At 49.7% G+C, this 14,578-nt stretch overlaps 2 protein-coding genes across 4 annotated transcripts; one reads left to right on the top strand and one right to left on the bottom strand.

The window, feature by feature from the left end:
• The first annotated feature begins 1,271 nt into the window (after positions 1-1,271).
• LOC147221988 (retinol dehydrogenase 10-like) lies at positions 1,272-6,198 on the top strand. The gene is made up of 5 exons (XM_086168434.1): positions 1,272-1,753; positions 4,584-4,682; positions 4,831-4,976; positions 5,790-5,921; positions 6,011-6,198. Exons 1-5 carry the CDS (start codon positions 1,304-1,306, stop codon positions 6,126-6,128), a joined length of 945 nt encoding a protein of 314 aa, XP_086024560.1. The 5' UTR covers positions 1,272-1,303; the 3' UTR covers positions 6,129-6,198.
• A 54-nt stretch (positions 6,199-6,252) lies between these two features.
• cse1l (CSE1 chromosome segregation 1-like (yeast)) lies at positions 6,253-14,448 on the bottom strand. Of its 3 annotated transcripts, none has more exons than XM_086168433.1 (24): positions 14,374-14,448; positions 13,454-13,541; positions 13,208-13,350; positions 12,934-13,035; positions 12,687-12,832; positions 12,366-12,456; positions 11,815-11,922; positions 11,612-11,704; positions 11,352-11,519; positions 11,067-11,262; positions 10,780-10,982; positions 10,620-10,704; positions 10,026-10,087; positions 9,809-9,945; positions 8,615-8,718; positions 8,438-8,535; positions 8,208-8,358; positions 7,901-8,109; positions 7,725-7,822; positions 7,551-7,636; positions 7,385-7,466; positions 7,160-7,306; positions 6,853-7,084; positions 6,253-6,778 (listed from the first exon to the last, which is right to left on the bottom strand). In XM_086168433.1, the coding sequence occupies exons 1-24, from the start codon at positions 14,446-14,448 to the stop codon at positions 6,689-6,691; spliced, it is 2,994 nt and encodes a 997-aa protein (XP_086024559.1). In that variant the 3' UTR covers positions 6,253-6,688. The 3 variants fall into 3 exon arrangements, with proteins under 3 accessions (XP_086024559.1, XP_086024557.1, XP_086024558.1); XM_086168431.1 differs by having other exon boundaries at positions 6,255-6,778; positions 13,454-13,549; positions 14,324-14,425; XM_086168432.1 differs by lacking the exons at positions 13,454-13,541; positions 14,374-14,448 and having other exon boundaries at positions 6,257-6,778; positions 12,934-13,036; positions 13,136-13,241.
• Positions 14,449-14,578: the final 130 nt, after the last annotated feature.

Genomic DNA, 14,578 nt, shown 5'->3' with positions numbered 1-14,578 from the left:
TGACAGGGTGCTTATAGAGGAGCTCTGGTATTGTGTGAGGAAGTCTGAAGTGGCAGAGAAGTATGTTAGACTGGTGCAGGACATGTATGCTTGCTGTGAGACAGTGGTGCGCTGGAAGGACAACAGAGAAGAATGTAAGACGGGTGCAGGACATGTATGCTCGCTGTGAGACAGGGGTGCGGTGTGCCATAGGGGTAAAAGAGGAGTTCAAGGTGGAGGTGGGACTCCATAAGGGGTTAAGTTTTAAGTCCCTTCTTGTTTGCTGTGGTGATGGACAGGCTGACAGATGAGGTTAGACAGGACTCTCCATGGACCATGATGTTTGCAGATGACATCGTGATCTGCAGTGAGAGCAGGGAACAGGTAGAGGAAAATCTAGAGAGGTGGAGGTATGCTCTGGAAAGGAGAGGAATCAAAGTTAGTTGCAGCAAGACAGAATATATGGGTGAAACAGTGAGGCTACAAGGAGTGGAGATCAAGAAGCTGGAGGATTTCAGGTACTTGGGGTCAACAGTCCAGAGAGTGAGGAAAAGAGGTGAAAATAGGTGTTTGTGTATGTATGTATATGTATATGTATATATATGTGCGTGTGTGTGTATGTGTGTGTGTGTGTGTGTGTGTGTGTGTGTGTTTGGGTGTTTGTGGAATTTATGGAAAAACGGGTTTATATAATTCAAGAAGAATTCAGTCACCTGCTGTTATTCCAATAGTAGCGTGCTGACAAAATCCCTGTGTGTGTGTGTGTGTGTGTGTGTGTGTGTGTGTGCGCGCGCACGCGTGTGTGTTCATTATGACCTTTCACTCAGTGTGTGTCGATGGGAATTACAGGCTGCGTGATCTTTAAAGTGGTTGTTTTTTCCACGATGGAGGGGCGTGGACACGCACATGCACACGCACGCAAAACAGTTCTACCTCGATTGTGCGAGCGCACAGGTGATCAGTGCGTGACTGAGTGTGTGTGTGTGTGTGTGGATGTTTAATCCACACGCGCACACGCCTAAAAGTGCATCACTCGACTACACGTCACAAGTACACAAGAGAGTGACAGGTGATCGTGCACGGATCAAGCGGTGATAAGTGTGTGTGCGTGCGTGTGTGTGCGTGTATGTGTGTGTGTGGGGGGGGGGGTTCCTAATCCGCCTGTTTATGAAGTTTATGAAAGTGCGCGTCTCTGCGCTCTCATTGGCTGACCGCGGCTCGCGGGCCCATAATCCGCGGCGCGCGCGGGTGCTGCGGTTACATAAAGCGTTCCCCGCCGCCGGTGTCCGGTTTCCGGTGTCCGGTGAGTTTCCCGGTGCTCGCCATGCTCGTGCTCGTGGACTTGCTGCTGACACTGGTGGAGCTGGGCCTGTGCATCGCGAGCGCCGTGGCGCGCACGCTGCTGCGCCCGCGGCTGAAGAGCGTGCGCGACGAGCTGTGCCTGATCACGGGCGCGGGCGGCGCGCTCGGGCGTCTTTTCGCGCTCGAGTTCGCCGGCGAGGGCGCGCGCCTCGTGCTTTGGGACTGCGACGCCGAGGCGAACGAGCGCACGGCGCGTGAGGCACGCGCGCGCGGCGCCCAGGTGCACGCCTACACGGTGGATGTGGCGCGGCGCGAGAGCATCTACGCGGCGGCCGCGCGCGTCCGTGCGGAGGCCGGTGACGTCACCATCGTGGTGAACAACGCGGGTGTCGTGGCGGGAAGGCGCCTGCTGGAATGTCCCGACGAGCTGCTCGAGCGGACGCTGCTCGTCAACTGCCACGCGCTTTTTTGGGTAACGCACTACACGCACACGCACGCACGCCACTTCCTTGCGTAATATCTGTTAGCGTTTGCGCGCCGGTGCGTGAACGCGGGTGGGATTAGCACGCCCACCCACGCGCTTCGGACAGCATGTGAGTCCTCTTAAAGTGTCAACAGGAAGAATCGAAGCCCACGCGACCGATTAGTGTGACGTCATAACGCCCGGCTTCCCCGCCGCTCATTGGTCGAGGGTGTCTGACGTCATGAGCACGCCGGAATCTGTGGAGTTAACGCGCGTCCCGGTCAGCTGACCGGTCCGGTGATCTTCAGCAAGTGGTCAATAATCTGACACCAATATCATCAATAAGGCGTTTTATAATAATATAATCATAAATATGGTCTTATCATATTACTTAATAATATCATTAATTTGATGCATACAATATTATATATGTAGTTCTAATTAATTATTTTTGTTTGCGTTACTATTATTATTTTTTGAGAAGATTATGATTGTTATTATGATTGTCAGTACAGAATTGCTGTTGTCACTGTATTATAATAATGTACATAATAACATAATAATCATATTATTTTATTAATTATAAATAGTTATAATTTTACGGTAGTAATATTAATAATAATAAGAGTAATAGTTATAATAGTGGAAGAAACAATACTAAAATAGTAACACTAATATCAATAATACTAACATATTGTTTTCTAAACTATACTGGTCCAAAAAATAAAGGGAACATTTAAACAACACAATGTAAAGCCAAGTCAATCACACAAAGTGTCCACTTCAGAAGCAACACGGATTCATTTTGACTTAAGGACATTTCATCAGTGTTGCAGCCTGGAGTGTGTTTTTACACTTTCATTTTGAGTGTGACTCCAAATCCAGACCTCCGTGGGTTCATGCATTTGATTTCCATTGATCGATTTGTTGTCGGCACGTTCAACTGTGTAAAGAATAAAGTATTTCATCTGAATATTTCATTCATTCAGATCTAGAATGTGTTATTTTACTGTTCCCTTTTTTTGAGTAGTGTATAATAGTAGTCATAATAATAATATTATTATTATTATTTTCATGTGGTATTAAAATATCATTATGTTAGTATGAAATAACATAGAACATGAAGTTGGTTCGTGTGAGAGGACAGAGAACAGGGTTAGGTAGAGGAGAAGGATTGTCTAGGTTAGTACAATTGCCGAGGGTTAGTGTTAGGATGAGGCCTAGGGTTAGTCTTTGGGTTAGGATTAGTTTTAGGGTTAGGTCTAGGGTTAGGATTAGGGGTTAGATTAGGTTAGTCTTAGTGTTAGAGTTCTGGCTAGGCCTAGGGTTGGTCTTTAGGTTAGGGTTCGGCTCAGGGTCTGGGTTAGGCCAAGGGTTAGGGTTAGGGTTAGGCTTTGGTTTTCATCTCGGGTTAGGATTAGGGTTCAGATTAGTTTTATTGTTAGGGTTTGGGTTAGGCCTAGGATTAGTCTTTGGGTTAGGGTTAGGATTAGGGTTGGTGTTAGGCCAAGGGTTAGTTTCAGTGTTCGGGTTTTGTCTAGGGTAAGGATTAGGCTTCAGGTTTGGTCTAGGGTTAGGATCAGGGTTCCTCTTCAACCAAGGGTTAGTCTCAGTGTTAGAGTTAGGATTAGGGTTTAGGTTAGTCTTAGTGTTAGGGTTTGTATAAGCCTTAGGGGTTAGTATTAGGTAACGGTTTGGTTTCGGCCAAGGGATAGTCATATGGTTAGGGTTAGGTTTGGGTTTGGTCTCGGGTTAGGATTAGTGTTCAGGTCAGGTCTAGGGTTAGTTTTAGGGTTAGAGTTAGGTCTTGGGTTAGGATAAGGATTCAGGGTTAGGGTTAGAAGGAATGCATATATAGAATGCATTTATAATTGAAAATATATCTATGTAGATAAATATTTGTTTATGTATATAAATATATATATATAGAGTACTTTTTCTACCTCAAATTTTCTGAATAGAATTGATAAATACATGTATGATAAATAATATAGATATATAAATTCAAATAAGTTATGTATTTAATGTATTTATTCTAATTTATGCATTTCCTTGAATTTCTATATTTTTCACCTCAAATATGTATATATATATATATATATCTTCATATACATGTATTATTTATTTTATTGATACAATAAACATAAGCATTTATTTACAAATACATTTTATCCCGAAAATAAATTAAAAATGACATACATTATTATGTATGTATTTAAATAGATATTTATTTTATCCAAAAATATTACATGTGAATTGTGATTAGTAAAATAATATATATAATTTATTCTAATTGTATTCCGATTTTTATCTCGATTTATCTAGATATATGTGTGTAAATATATATATATATATATTTGTAAAATATATTAAATATATAATATTAAAAATAATGTGCATATGTATATTAGTAAATATATATTTTTAGATTCTTTATATACATATTATATTTCATCATAGTTTGTACTTTTTTTTTTTATCCTCCTCCCGATAGTACTCCTTACACTACCTGATAGTATTCCTTATAGTACCAGATATAGAAATCTCAGTTCAGGTTTTTTCTCAAGCCGACAAACTGACACTATAGAGGCAAATGACCTGAAGTCCAGCCTCGGTGCTTCTCGCCCTCGCTGGCCTTCGGGAGGAACGCAGCTTCGAAAGAAGTAACAGACTTCACTCTGCAGACGCGGTAACTAAACAATGGATCCAAACTCTGAGGTGCTTCTGTTGATGAAGACTTTTACTTCGACCGGACACACATTTTCGAATCTTTAGGCGACCGAGAACCTGGAGATAGACGTCCTGAAACCCCCGCGGCTAACATGTCCCGCCTCGACAGATGACGAAGGCCTTCCTGCCGCAGATGAAGGCGAAGAACCACGGACACATCGTCACGGTCGCCAGCGCCCTGGGCCTCTTCAGCACGGCGTGCGTGGAGGTCGGTTTGTTTAAAAAACCCCTCCGGCTCGGAGGTTTCTGCAGGAATGGAAAGATAATATTTAATTTTTCAACCAAAAAAAGTCCATTTAATTTAGATTTTCTTTAAAGATGTGGAGATAGATGCCATCGTCTTCCCTCTTCTCCAGGATTACTGCGCCAGTAAGTTCGGGGCGGTGGGTTTCCACGAGTCCCTGACCCACGAGCTTCTGGCCGAGAACCTGGACGGCATCAAGACCACGCTGGTGTGCCCGTACATCGTGGACACGGGGATGTTTGCGGGCTGCGAGATCAGGTCGGGTTCCTCCCCCAGCGATTCATATTTACCTGAACGGAGGGCCGAACTTCAATTTATGCTCAAGATTAATTACGCCCCATTTTAAAAAGCATTAAATTACCTATCCTGATTAGCTGCCGCTGGTTAGCAGAATAATAAAATTAACCTGTTCTCAGAGGGTCTAACGCACAAGTGTCAAACTCAAGGCCCGCGGGCCAAATGTGGCCCGCCGTATCATTTTACGTGGCCCGTATGAACGTCTCAAAGGGTCTGATTGTCTTAAAATAAATAAGTCAAACGCGTAGTTCCACTTATACCGCTACATGTGGCCCTTTGAGGGCAACAATTATGCTGAAAATGAGTGTAACACCCCTGCTATAACATGTTGACCTTCACAAACACTAAAAAGGTGTTAGCGGTATGCTAATGATGTGAAATTGATCAACTTTATACAAAAAGTGCTTTTTTTTCCCGTGTTATATGATAGCATATCACTACTGCAAAATCCAATAAACACTTTTTCTTGGATACGGAGTAAGTTGCCTTGAAAGCTGCATTGCTTTATAAAAATAACCTTGCTGGTTGTGCGATCAAAATATCGTACTACCTTCACCAGACAAGTCTTTGCATCTCGATTCAAAATACAATGCTTTACTTTTGGTTTCTGTAAATACTTATTTTTTTGGCGCGGGCTGACGTGCATCTTAACATAAAAAAAAAATAAAAAAAAGAAAAATGCAGTTTTCTAGACGTTTTTTTTGCTCCGCGTTGACTTTAAAAACGCTCAGGTCTGCCTCGGCGCCATTTTAACACCTTCGCCCTCCGAAACAGGAAGGAGCTGCGTAGCCTGATCCCGCCCCTGGAGCCGCTCTACACCGTGCAGCAGTCCATGAACGCCATCCTGTCCGAGCAGCAGATGATCTGCATCCCCCGTCTCATGTACATCCCCTTCCTGGCGCGGGCGTGAGTAAATTCCAAACGTTTTCTGTTTTTGTTTTCTTCACGCTCGCGTTTTTTTAAAAAAGTGCATCCTCGCCCTTTGGTCTCCCCAGGCTGCTGCCGTGGGAGGCCAACGTGGCCACGTATCGCTTCATGGGGGGCGACAAGTGCATGCTGCCGTTCATCAAGAACGTCGAGGAGAAGACGCTCAACGGCCACGTCGGTTCCTGAGAATCCCCCAAAACCAAAGTCCCGCCTCGTCGTTTTTAAGCTCCCGTGATGTAAAGAACCTTGTTCGGCTTTGCTGAAGAACCTCAATAACATCCAGCCTGAACCTCCGTCCCGGTGCCTCCTCTTTTATTATTCACATTAGCAAACAGTGCAGAGACAGACTAGACATGATCAAACGTACGGGGGGAAGGAAGGAACATGCAGCGGAGATACTGGGGAGTTACATGGGAGCCGCGAGAAGTTCGGACATAGAAAACAAACAAAAAAAAAAACGGGGGGGGTGTTTTCTTCCCGTGTTCTGTCGAAGTTGTCGTCGTGTCACAACTGTCCGATCTGTTTTTACTGGTGGGGTCCAGTCCTGTCGCCTTATCGGTCTTTAAAAAACCTTAAAAAAAAAACCAAAACAAACCTTTCCGGCAGAACTCGGGGGCGGGGGGGTTGAAATCCGCTAAGAATCATATCAGCTTCTCTGGCAAATCCGTCGACACGTCAAATCAAACCAAAATGTGTGGAGATTTGATTCCGGCTGAGGCAGAGTCTGTCGGAGGGGGTTCGCCGGCTCAAACCAGCTGCACGTTGGCGGCTTGTAGATACCCCTGCAGGTACTGGAGCGCCTCTGCGTTCAGGCTGGTGCTCAGCATGGAAGGAACCTGCCGGGACAAACATGTCAAGACCTCCGCCCGACCTCGAGGTACGTCAGGAGCGCCGCGTCCCCGCGACCTACCCGGCCCGGACAGGCGGTGGAGAGCTTGTGGAGCGACTGGGCCAGCAGGATTTTGGGGTTGCCCACGGCGTCCCCGATGGGGTCGTGCTCCTTCTTCCCGGCGAAGGCCAGCTGGGAGAAGGCCGTCTGGTAGCCCGGCGTGTCCTCGATGTCGATGAAGTGCTCGTCGTCCGGGATGCTGTCGTCCTCCGGCAGCTCGAAGAGGCCGATGAGGGCCTGCAGCAGCGGCGTCCTGGACGGACACCAGACGTCCCGTAACCGCGTCCGACCCACGCGACCGCCGTGTTTCCGCGCGCCTCCATCTTACCAGAGCTTGGTGTACTCCGTGTCCATCATGGCCGGGCACTCGGTGAGGACCTTGGTGATTCCCACGGCGCAGATTTTCTTCTCCACCGCCCCGGAGACCTTCTGCACCTCCGGGATGACGATCTTCTCCAACACCATCCCGAACATCCTGCGAGCACAAGCGGCGTGAACGGACTCTCCCGCTCTCGGGTTTCCGGGAAAGGCGGGGAGGCCTCGAAGGACCTACTTCGGCTGGATGCTGTCGAAGATCTCCTGGAGCGCGATGGCGCCGTACTTGACACAGTAAAGGTTGATGAAGACCAGGAAACCTGCCGGCAGAACACGGAAAATCCGGTGAGGCGCGCGCTTTGAACGTCAGGAGGAGACAGAGGGAGTGTCACCGCCGTACGCACTCTTGATGAACTTTGTGGTTTTGGAGCTCTGAAGCCTCTGGAAGAGCAGGATGAAGATCTGCTTCCTGTACTGCGTGATGGAGTCGCTTTGGAGAACAAAACAACAATAGATCAAATAGTCCAAGACGTGAGGAAGGAAGGAAGGAAGGAAGGTGAAAATACGGCAAAGCTCACGGGGGCATGTGCTCCACGATGCTGTTGAGCAGGTAGAAGCCCTGGTGGTCGTTGGCCTTGGAGGCGATGAGCTTCTGGAAAACGCCGAGGAGGCCGGGCTGAAAGGAGGCAGAGGAGACCCGTGGGTGAAAGGGACTGAAGAGGAGGAGGTCCCTCGGTGGCGCGCCGGCGCTTACGATCTTATCCGCGGCGGAGCCGGCGATGGTGCCCCCGCCCTTCTCCAGGTACGCCTGCAGCAGGCGGACCAGCGGCGGGATGTTCCCCGTCCGCTCCCACAGCACGGGCTGCAGCAGGTGGGGGAACAGCGCCATGTAGGACGAGGGGATGGAGTTGGCGTGGATCTCCAGGAGGAGCGACATCACCTGGAATACGTACGGCAGGAACTCTGTGACACGAGAGAGGGGGGGGGCGGTGAGCGCGAGCGGCCGGCGTGTCGGGGCTCCGGCGGCGGCGGCGGCGGCGGAGCGTGTCGGCCCCACGCACCCTGGACGTCATTCTGGAGAATTTCGGTGAAGACGGGGAAGAGGGCCTCCTCGAAGCTGCCCACCGTGGCCGGGTTGGCCTTGCAGGTGATCCGCACCGACAGGCACAGCGACTCGAACAGGTAGTGGTTGAAGTGGGGCTTGCTGGGGTTCTGAGGAGGATCGGAGGAGGACTCGTGAGCGGGGAGTCCCGCGGACACGCCGGCGGCGGCCGGGAGGGGTGACGGTTACCTTGCTGACGGCGAGCAGCTTGTGGGTGAGCTGGCCAATCAGAGTGGGGATGTAGGGGACGATGGCCTCCTGCAGCAGGGAGAAGCTGCGCATGATGGCTGCGAGAAGGAGAGGAAAGGAGGCCGGTGAAGGGAACGCTCTCACCGTGACGGAGTTTCTTCCCCGCGGCAAAGTCACCTTTCATGATGTACTCGTTCTCCGAGGAGCCGGGCAGCGCCAGGGCCTTGAACAGGTTGTTGAGCAGCTGCTCGGTGAAGGGCGCCATTTCTACGGGGGTGAAACTGAGACACGGGGCGGACGTGAGCGCGACGCACACTTTAACCTCTGCTTCCTGGCACTTAACGAAACACACCCTCGGGGCGAGAAGGTCAGGATGTTTGAAGACCGTCCCGTTCACGTAGGGTCTCCACTGCACGTTTTCGGACCGTGACCCCGACGCAGACAGAAAGCTCCACGCGAGGCAGATTCGACGAAAAGGCTACTCCGCCCGTTCTCGACAAAATCATTAAAACTCAGCAAATCCAGGTTCGACAGCAACTCTTCAGAACAGCAACGCTCTCAGCGTTACGGGTCAACAAACGGTAGCGTACCCTGTTGTTGCTCAGAAAGCCCTGGAGATTATCATACCGTTTGTTACTTTCTTAGCGAGTGATCCTTTTCGAGGATGCCGGACATAAAAACGAAGAAAGAACAGACTTTGCTGCGAAAATGGCACGAGAACATCACCCGTCAAGGTGAAACTGGTCTCTCAAAGGCAACGGCAGAAGTCACACTGATTTGCAGCAAGTATTCATTAGTTATGTTTTTGTGTGAAAATCGTATCTTGCTGGTTTTGTTCTTTGAACACGGCGATGTTGATGCGCGGTTCATTTTGTGCATCGATAAAAAATATTATTTTTCCGATAAATACGGTTTTGGTGAATGCGCATATGAAGGTGGCGTGGTTCAACCCTCAAGTTGAACCCCCTGAATTCCACGTCGATAAAAAAAAAAAAGTTACCGAATGCTTCTTTAAAAAGACCTGACATCTATGTTTTTCCTCGACTCCATAAAAAGGTCTATCTACGCGACGTAGAGCCCCGAGCGCGTGGAACACCGACTACCTCCTGACCACAGCGGGTCCTCCAAACGCCCCCCCGGCTGACAGCGAGTCCTCCGGGATTCCTAAAAATAAAAGCCCGCATGTTCCGGGACGCGACTGTTCCATCTTCTGAACGACATTGCGGGGTTTTAGTCCTCTGGCGGGGCGTGGTCTCCTCTGCTGAGCTAACCAGACAGAAAAAGACTCTGCGGCGTCAGGAACTGCACCCCGGGTCTATCGCCACGCTTCGCCAGACCGTTGATGTCCAGCTCACGGAGAACCTCACTCACAGCGTCTTGTTGTTTGGTCCTCTCATGGTGAAGAGCCTCTCCAGGGCGTGGGCCGCGTACGTCTGCTCCACCGTGCTCTCGGCCTGCAGGTGGGTGATCAGCAGCGGGACGGCCTGCAGCAGCTGCTCCTTGGGGAGCTGGAGAGAGGAAACCAGGAACGTTAAGGCGCCACGTCGGGGGAAAGTCAGCCCGGGACGCGGGGAAGAAGAGCTCGCACCTGGCTCCTGAAGATCATGACGTACTTGATGGCGTCCGCCTTCAACACCGGAAACTCGTTAACTGCAAACAAACACAGTATGAACGTGAGGTCCGGAGAGAACTGACACGCGCTCAGATTCTTCTAAAGACGGCAGGATTCTGCCGAGGAGCCATCCTGGAGCTATCTGCACAGCCACATCCAGGTGGTGGACGGAGACACACACTCGTTTTGGAGACGCTAGTAGTTAGCGCTGCTGCGGGGCTAGCCTGGAAGTGCATCCCATGATGCACTTCTCTATCAGTGCGTGGCAGTAACCTCATATCTCTTGAGTCCCTGGAATCTCATGCGGCAGGTTCTCAGAAAGCATGGCTTGACCTCCTGCAGGCCTCCACCGTTGTTATTTTTATGAATATCAAACCTATCATATCAGCTATTAGCATGTGGCTGTTAGCAGGAACAGTTCCTTCCCTCGCAACCTTCTTTTCCTCTCTGTCTCCATCACACTTTCTAGCTGTCCCTCCTTGTCCCCCAGCGAGGGATCTGTCCAAGGTTCCTGCACCTCCTGGACGTTTCCTCGCAGGGCTACGCAGGATACCGCAGAAGAGTACTTACCGTTTGGTGATTTTAAGTCCGGAAGAATATGGTTGACAAAGAACTCGCTCAGATTCACCAGCTCGTTGGCCTGAGTTATCCCGTGCTGGTGGGAGAAGATCCAAGAGTCAGGAGCGAGAAGACCAACCGCAGTTCAAGAAAACATGTAGAAAAACAACACCTTCTGTGTTTGTGCTTTGGACGCCAGCGACGTGACCAAGTAGATGGCGGCATCTTTGTGCTTCCAGTTCTCCGCCGGGCTCTTGGCGTACTCCACCAGCATGGAGTTGACGTAGCCGGAGAAGATGGCTGTGACGGGGCCCTCGAAGAACTTGCACAGTCCTCTCACTAAATCGCAGGCGGCCCGACGGCGGGTATCGATGTCTGGGGAGGGAACGCGGTCAGATCACCCACCCGTCTCCGCCGCCTTCATAAAAGTCAGCATTCCAAAGATAAACAAATCTTTACCGGATCCCTCCAGGTCCCTCCGGATGTATTCCTCGGCGTTATCTTCGAAGGCCTCCTCATCCGCGCTTCTGAACTCCATGTTGGGCACGATGACCTTCTCGCAAATGCTGGTGAGCGTGTTCTGATCCTCAAAGAGGTTCTTGTAGTGCGGCCGCTCGCAGACCGACGCTAGAAACTGGATGGCGTTGCTAACGAGCTACGGGAGAGACGGGGACGGCAAACGCCGATGGGACGGGAATCCGGCGTGGGCTGAGAGTGAACGCGGTCAGAGGCGGACATTCTTACCAGGTCATATTTGACTTCTTGGCCTGTAGAAACTAGAAGGTTCCAGATGGCGGTGACGAACCGAGGCAGGTAGGTCTGGAACTCCTCGTCGTACTTCTGGGCGTAAAGAGCGGCGTTGTCGCATATCTGAGACTTCAGCAGCTCCAGGAGGCCGGCCTCTTCCTCGTCCTGGGAGGTGGGCGCACAGGCAAGCGCTGAGAAGAATCGTGGCCGAACCAATAGTTCTGCACGACGGAGGAGAAGTAAAATGAAATGCCTACGTCTGTTTGTAAAAGCTTGTTGTCCAACGTGAGCAGGCCGTGGAAGTTGGTCATCCAGGTCTCCATGTTGTCTTCGAAGAACTCCGGAAGGTCCTGCGGAGAACATGTCACACCATCTGAGCTCAACTAAACAGACACTAGCTTAGCATCGGGGAGCAGAAGTAAAAACAACGGTCCATCGCCACAGAGCGAGCCGGGCTGACCTGGAAGTTGAGACTGTAGAAAAGCTTGGAGATCAGCGTGAGGGAGGAGAAGAGGACCTTCAGGGCGTTGACGTCGGTGGCGTGGGTCTGGCACAGCTCGATTGTGGCCTGCAGAGGAGACACAGAAGGAGACTTCATGTTCATGATTGACAGAAAACGTTAACGCTGCTAAGCGCATAAATCTTTTTATTTATTTATTTTTTAAACGCATCTGTATTAACATCCCCTATGTTCTCTTGAATATTTGTAATTGACTGCGGCGGCAGTGAGATCACTTCATGTTGAAATGAGCATTTTAGATACAGATGAATAAATGTGCTGCTAAAATGAGCTAATATGCTAGCAGCCACGGTTTCCCTTTGCATTTCAAGCGTGACCTCCTGTCACCTCAGCAGGGTTCAAATCATCTTTTGCACGGTCCTGCCACACAAAATACGACTATTGTTCAAAACACTGCCAACCCTAAACTAGGTCTACTAATAAAGAGGAACGTCGTCTTGTGGACGGCGTGTATTCGGAGAAGTCTGTCGTAGCAATGAGCCATGACAAACCTTGAAGAGCTCTGTCAGTGGGAGCGCGAACGTGTCCAGGACAAGCTTAATCTCTGACCAAAGCTCATTTGACTTGAACTCGTGGCGATACCTCGGAGTGGGGAAAAAAAAAGACAAAAGGTGGAAAGTCAGCAAAGGATCTGGATGAATCAACTTCCTCGAATGTTTTTCCGAGGCAAACGCCGTAAGCATAGATAGCGCAGAGAGCAACAGGCGAGGTCATACGATCAGAAGCTAAGATGGGAGCATCACAGCGAGAGGAGGGGTAGAGGAGGAAAACATCTGCACGACGAGGTCCTCCTTCGGCAAAGCGAGCGCTACCTTTTGAAGAGCGAGTGTGCAGTCCGGAGCACTCCGTTGATGATGTGGAAGTCTCCGCTTCTGAAGCGGGTGACCATTTCGGTTAGGAGGTCGGGCCACTTTTGAGGGAAGTCCTCTCTCCCGATGATGCTGATGGCATCGCTCAACTGCAGAGACGCACGCAAATCGGCCGGGTTGTGAGTTTTTGCATTTCAAATCGGGGGAAGAAGATCAAATCCACAGCTGCGGGGGGTGACGTGTACCCTACCTGCTTTTGGATCTGCTCCGGACTGCTCAGCATTAGATTCACAATGTTTGCCTTGATTGCTCTCCTGTCTTGATCTGAAATTTTGTTTGGTTCATCTTCAACCTGAGGCAGGACAAAAAAAAAAAAAAAAATGGGTTACTGAACCCCGTGCGCGTGATTGACCTGTAAAAAAGGTCAGTTTTCAACCAAACGCATACTTTCCCCGCTGATAAACTCGCCACATGTTAGCGGTGTCAGCGACATTGCGGTCGTTATAGCAACCGGTGTGACTCACTATGCGCCAGTTTCTTTTGATGTAGTTTTTGAATGTGACGGCAGCGCAGACGCGGATGACATTGTCCTGAGACTTTTCCAGCAGCGTGAGGAGCAGTATGGGGTAGTTCTCATTTCCCTCCACAGATTCTAGGAACTTTTCAGCTGAGAGAAACAGAACGAAACAGAAAAGGAAAAACGACGACATGGTTAGCAGACACACACACACAATTCTGAGGGTCAAGACGTGCAAGAAGTTCAGGGTTACCCGGACGTCTGACAGATGGGTCCGGGTCCAGTGTTTTCCTGAGGAACTCTGTGAGGGTTTGTAGGTTAGCATCATTCAGTTCCATGCTCTTTTCAACTGTGGATGAGGAAACCACTGGTGAATGAATGACGGGATTTAAAAAAAAAGACGACGGGCAGCAAAGCTTACATCACTGAGGATTAAACCGGGATGTGGTGGTTCATTGCTGCCAACAAAATTAGGCAAATGACAAATACGGCTGTTCGGCTACATTGTCATGATTCCAACTTAAAAACACAACATTCTATTACGATAACTATCAGTCCCTGACACAAACCGCGCACTTTTCCCTCTCCATATCAATATTTACTAGAATTTCAAGCAGTATTGCTTCCAGCCGTCGGTGTTAGCCTGCTAGCTGCTAACGCAGCTACCCTGCTGGCTAACTTCAACGGGATCCTCATTGACTCGAAGCTGGCACTCACTCGTTTTGCCCCGCTGATTCCAGACCAGTTCAAGTTTCACGTCTAAGCTAGCCGGCTACAGAGTCGCCTGTTATTCTGCCACTCCAAATTTAAAGTGCCAAGCACATGGTGCTTGGTTCGCCTCCAAATTCAACTCGTGTCATGGGTAAGAGTACGCCCAGGCGAACCGGTCATTTAGCAACAACAAACGGCTTGGAAAGCTATAGCCCGCTTCCAGCGAGTAGCCCGATCCATTAGCCGACCCGCTGCATCCCGCTAGTGTTAGCGCTAACTTGCTAATGTTAGATGCTAACAAGTTAAAAGCTATTTTCCCCCGGACACTTCGCGCTTTCACCCGAGATACGGAGCAGGGTTGGCTGTCCGTTTGTCGGCAACGCCACCCGACGAGGCGACGCGGATGTCTCACCGTAACGGTGACTTTCGGCCGGGGATGGGATGGAGGGACGCCAGTAGCACCGCACAGTCGCGTTGGCCGTGCCAGCTTTCAAACGTCTTGAGCGAAAGGAACTGCGCGGTCCGTGTAGTGCGCATGCGCACATGTCAAACGGGCTCTGAAGCCACGCCCCTTCCACCACGGTCGCAGAGTAGCATCCGTTTAAATCAAAATCTTTATAAATAAAAGATTTAAAAGCTCATTTAAACAAACTCTTAAATAATTAAA

The sequence above is a fragment of the Fistularia commersonii genome, chromosome 21 (assembly GCF_037954325.1).
Source record: "Fistularia commersonii isolate RoL2024-O1a breed Wild chromosome 21, RoL_Fcom_v1.0, whole genome shotgun sequence".
In the NCBI taxonomy this organism is placed as follows: Eukaryota; Metazoa; Chordata; class Actinopteri; order Syngnathiformes; family Fistulariidae; genus Fistularia; species Fistularia commersonii.
Note: the sequence above shows the minus strand (reverse complement) of the source record. Positions and strands in the feature narration are given on the sequence as shown.

Bases quoted from the DNA above. Each gene is read 5' to 3' on its own strand.
- cse1l (XM_086168433.1), bottom strand. From the start codon at position 14,448: ATGCGCACTACACGGACCGCGCAGTTCCTTTCGCTCAAGACGTTTGAA. The intron at 13,542-14,373 runs GTGCTACTGGCG...ACAGTTGAAAAG, and splicing joins ACGGCCAACGCGACTGTGCG to AGCATGGAACTGAATGATGC. The intron at 7,637-7,724 runs GTGAGCTTTGCC...TGTTCTCCAAAG, and splicing joins ATCGTGGAGCACATGCCCCC to CGACTCCATCACGCAGTACA.
- LOC147221988 (XM_086168434.1), top strand. From the start codon at position 1,304: ATGCTCGTGCTCGTGGACTTGCTGCTGACACTGGTGGAGCTGGGCCTG. The intron at 1,754-4,583 runs GTAACGCACTAC...CCGCCTCGACAG, and splicing joins ACTGCCACGCGCTTTTTTGG to ATGACGAAGGCCTTCCTGCC. The intron at 4,683-4,830 runs GTCGGTTTGTTT...CCTCTTCTCCAG, and splicing joins TCAGCACGGCGTGCGTGGAG to GATTACTGCGCCAGTAAGTT.